We start from the raw sequence: 4,905 nt of genomic DNA on the forward strand, positions 1-4,905 counted from the left end.
AGCTCTCTTCATACCAGCAGACATGTCCTCTGAGTCAGAACCTGACAAAGTCATCGATTTTGCTGTGAAGAAACTGGGAGGCTTGGACTATCTGGTTCTCAACCACATTGGAGTGACTCGCTTTGCCATGTGGAATGGAGACGTGGATCATGTCAGGTGGCTCATGAAGGTAATGGAATCTTTTGATTGTTTACCAGGGATTAAAAACCAAGAGGGTGCCCTGATGTTTCTTTTATCTCTCTTTCTGGGTTTTATAAAGCCCAATTTCTTCAGCTACATACAAATGGCCTGGAGGGCCTTGCCCACATTGGAACAAAGTAAAGGCTCTTTGGTAATAGTGTCATCAATAGCAGGTAAGGTTCATTAACAGTTGTTACTCTATTAAAGGCATAGTGGAGGATTTTCCCAAGTTTTTGAAAACAACTGCCCTCTCCACTTTAAAAAAAATGCACATGCTCAACCCTATACCTGCTCATGAGAGGGAATGCCTATTAAACACGTGCAAGAGTCTGCACAAGCCCATTTCTCCTTGTGCATGTTCTGTTTAAGAGTTGCTGTTTGCATCGCTCATACAAGCCTACTTTCCAAATGAAGATTTGCAATTTTTAAGTTAAGTGAGAATGAGGACAAGAACATAGGATGGCCTTACGTCAACATATCACCAAAATGATTGACAATTAGGAGGACCACTTATTTTGATGATCCACCTGGGAAAAGAACATCCTCCACTATATCTTTATTTAACAAACTTTTGCTTAAATTTATAAAAGAATTTTCTGAGGTATTCATAAAGTTTTGGTGATATACACTACTGTTCAAAAGTTTGGGATCACATAGAAATGTCCTTATTTTTTAAGGAAAAGCACTGTACTTTTCAATGAAGATAACTTTAAACTAGTCTTAACTTTAAAGAAATACACTCTATACATTGCTAATGTGGTAAATGACTATTCTAGCTGCAAATGTCTGGTTTTTGGTGCAATATCTACATAGGTGTATAGAGGCCCATTTCCAACAACTATCACTCCAGTGTTCTAATGGTACAATGTGTTTGCTCATTGGCTCAGAAGGCTAATAGATGAATAGAAAACACTTGTGCAATGTTCACACATCTGAAAACAGTTTAGCTTGTTACAGAAGCTACAAAACTGACCTTCCTTTGAGCAGATTGAGTTTCTGGAGCATCACATTTGTGGGGTCAATTAAACATTAAAAATGGCCAGAAAAAGAGAACTTTCATCTGAAACTCGACAGTCTATTTTTTGTTCTTAGAAATGAAGGCTATTCCATGTGAGAAATTGCTAAGAAATTAAAGATTTCCTACAACGGTTTGTACTGCTCCCTTCAGAGGACAGCACAAAAAGGCTCGAGCCAGAGCAGAAAAAGAAGTGGGAGGCTGCGTTGCACAACTGAACAAGAAGATAAGTACATTCTCTAGTCTCTAGTTTGAGAAACAGATGCCTCACATGTCCCCAACTGGCATCTTCATTAAATAGTACCTGCAAAACACCAGTGTCAACATCTACAGTGAAGAGGCGGCTGCGGGATTCTGGGCTTCAGGCCAGAGTGGCAAAGAAAAAGCCATATCTGAGACTGGCCAATAAAATAAAAAGATTAAGATGGGCAAAAGAACACAGACATTGGACAGAGGAAAACTGGAAAAAGGTGTTGTGGACGGATGAATCCAAGTTTAAGGTGTTTGGATCACAAAGAAGAACGTGATACGCAGAACAAGTGAAAAGACGCTGGAAGAATCCCTGACGCCATCTGTTAAGCATGGTGGAGGTAATGTGATGGTCTGGGGTTGCTTTGGTGCTGGTAAGATGGCAGATTTGTACAGGTTAAAAGGGATTCTGAATAAGGAAGACTATCACTCCATTTTGCAACGCCGTGCCATATCCAGTGGACAGCGCTTGATTGGAGCCAATTTCATCCTACAACAAGACAATGACCCTAAACACACCTCCAAATTGTGCAAGAACTACCGTATTTAGAGGAGAAGAGGGCAGCTGGTATTCTATCGGTAATGGAGTGGCCAGCGCAATCACCAAATCTGAACCCCATCGGGCTGTTGTGGGAGCAGCTTGACCGTATGGTACGCAAGAAGTGCCCATTCAACCAATCCAACATGTGGGAACTGCTTCTGGAAGCGTGGGGTGCAATTTCTCCAGATTACCTCAACAAATTAACAGCTAGAATGCCAAAGGTCTGCAATGCTGTAATTGCTGCAAATGGAGGATTCTTTGACGAAAGCAAAGTTTGAAGTAAAAAAAAAAATCTCATTTCAAATGCAAATCATTATTTCTAACCTTGTCAATGTCTTCACTCTATTCATTTCACAATGTATGGTGGTGAATAAGTGTGACTTTTCACGAAAACACAAAATTTTTGAACTGTAATGTATCTAGTAGCAATAGAAAGTAACCATCCAGTAATTAATAATAATAATAATACATTTTATTTGTATTGCACTTTACATTTAAAAAAAATCTCAAAGTGCTAAAAAAATCTCAAAGTGCTAGTGCTAATTAAGCAGATCAGTTGCCATGTGTGAGAATTTTTGAGGAATATTAATGTTTTTTGGTGTTTCTGAGTATGTTAATGGCACATTAAATAACAAAATGAAAAAATGTCCTTTCTTTCCAGGAAAAAAATTGAATTTGGTGTTTTTACAATATGCCTAAAAAATATAGAATTATCAGTTTCCTTTTTATTAAACTAAGTCTATATTAGGGATGCAACTATCGATCTTTTTGCAAATAAATTAATCTGGCAATATTTTTTTTCAATTAATCAGATAACAAAACGTTTCTTAAAGAAGACTTTTTATTAAATTACACCAGGTGAAACTAAAAAATTTAAACTTGAGGAGTTCTGGATAGAGAATATTGACAGATAAATGTATTTTTTTTATTTAAATAGAGAATGTTTATATATTTTTGTACATTTGTTGTATAGTTACTGCTCTATGTGGGTCACTCTGTCAGCTAAAGGCCAGTTTTACAGCATCCATACTCCAGCTAATGATTAATCAATTACTAAATAAGTTGACAATTATTTCATTAATCGAATTATAAGTGTATATCCTCTAATTTTTAACAGCTTACTTACAGCAACAAATATATACTAAATGTCTATTTCAGGAAAACACAAATAGCTGCTTTATTTAGAACTATAGCACCAATTCTCATTAAATGTGAAAGAGTTTTAAACTAAAGACTCAGAGGAAGCCACAGACTTGTTCACCTAAATAACTTGACATCTATCTGTTGTTTTTTTTTAAGTATCTCAAGTACTTTATAGTGTATTCAGGTATTTGTCTTTGGTTTGTAGGGAAAATGAGCAATCCTTTTGCAGCCCCATACACTGCAACAAAAGCTGCCTTGAATGGATTCTTTGGCTCCCTCACTCACGAACTTGCAATGAAGAAAAGCAACGTGTCCGTCTCGTTATGCACTCTCGGATTTATTGACACTGAATCAGCACTGAATGCAGTCAAGTTAGTTAACACCTTACAATACATATTCTAAGAAATTTTGCATTGTGAACTGTACCAGCTAGGTTTCATATCCTGTTTCTTTCTTTTGTACTCCAGGGGAATCATTACGGCACCAGCGTACCCTGCTTCAGAAGCTTCATTGAATATCATCATAACAGGAGCAACAAGGCAGCCGGAGCTGTTCTACCCCTGGTTCACATATTTCATGAATCTCATCAAAGACTGGTCCCCCTCCTTAACAAACCATCTCATCCGGAACTCCGTTAACTACAATCCATAGAAAACATGTTTATGATCACCCCCTCCTAAAAAAAAATTACATATTTGATTCTGAAATGCACTTACATCTTACTTACAATCAAATGCACTTTAATTTAGTGTATGAACTTTTTAGATTACACTTTTTGACCATCGTTTTTGTTTATCAAATTCAAATCACAAGTGAACATGGTTTCAACACTGCTATCAAGCAGCAGTCATGGTATATCTGTATAAGTTTCAATGCTATGATTGGTAAGGAAAATACAGTTTGGCTTTTGTTGCAAAATCCAAGCAAAGTTACACGCAAGAAATTATAGAAATTGGAGACACGAAATAATATAAGTCATTTTTTTTTGCAAATTAGAGAGAGACAACCTTAAGACTCACATGTTAAGATGCCTAAAGTGGGAAAGAAATAGATTGGTGACAAAGAAATCAAAAAAAATATGAGGCGTGCATGAAGTCATTTTAATACTATATTACCATGTTATTATAACAACACATTTTACAGGTTTTAACAGTATTGTTTGGCTGGCCTCATGACTTTGGCTGCTTGTCAACTTGCTTAAAAGTTGAATCTTATATGACCCAGCAGGAAGCAAAGTCGGACAGTATACAGTACTTTGACAAATTACAGCAATTTTTTGGCCAATTTTCCTCATATGTCCTGAAGCTTTTACTGCTTTTAGAAAAGCGATGCCTTTAAATTTACACAATTTCAAGGTAACCTCCGTCAATGCTCAAAAGTGATCGAGACTCAGGCTCAATGATTCATTTCCGTTTTTTATCCATATCACTAAACATATTGACCCAATGTTTCATTTTATAGCAAAATGTCCTACTTTATGTCTTTTGTATCTTTTGATTTCATAAAAAATAGATTTGATTTCATAAAAAAAATGTTTGAGTAACCTGTTTGATGTAAACTGAGTCAATTCATTTCTTGCTAATGGATGGTAAGCTGTTGAAAATGCTTTGGATCGCTTTATATGATCTCTAAATGTCCACATGAGGGCAGTAGTGCATAAGCTGTGAAGAAGCACCACTGCTCCTTTCCAGGTCTATTAACAGCAGAACACTATTATAAGATTATATGCATGTCCATGGGATGAAGCAAATATAAATTATGGTTTAAATGTTAAACA

At 36.3% G+C, this 4,905-nt stretch overlaps 1 protein-coding gene across 1 annotated transcript in view; it reads left to right on the top strand.

Annotated features, from left to right (window-relative positions):
- The window catches only part of LOC107099373 (hydroxysteroid 11-beta-dehydrogenase 1-like protein), a 13,513-nt gene extending 9,574 nt beyond the window's left edge, over positions 1-3,939 (top strand). Inside the window, exons 4-7 of the mRNA XM_015397462.1 lie at positions 1-169; positions 260-353; positions 3,334-3,499; positions 3,596-3,939. Coding sequence (XP_015252948.1) covers positions 1-169; positions 260-353; positions 3,334-3,499; positions 3,596-3,779 — 613 coding nt within the window. The 3' untranslated portion in view covers positions 3,780-3,939. The remainder of the gene's footprint in view (positions 170-259; positions 354-3,333; positions 3,500-3,595) is intronic.
- Positions 3,940-4,905: the final 966 nt, after the last annotated feature.

This window comes from Cyprinodon variegatus, unplaced genomic scaffold (genome assembly GCF_000732505.1).
Source record: "Cyprinodon variegatus isolate N-32 unplaced genomic scaffold, C_variegatus-1.0 Scaffold864, whole genome shotgun sequence".
NCBI classification, from domain to species: Eukaryota; Metazoa; Chordata; class Actinopteri; order Cyprinodontiformes; family Cyprinodontidae; genus Cyprinodon; species Cyprinodon variegatus.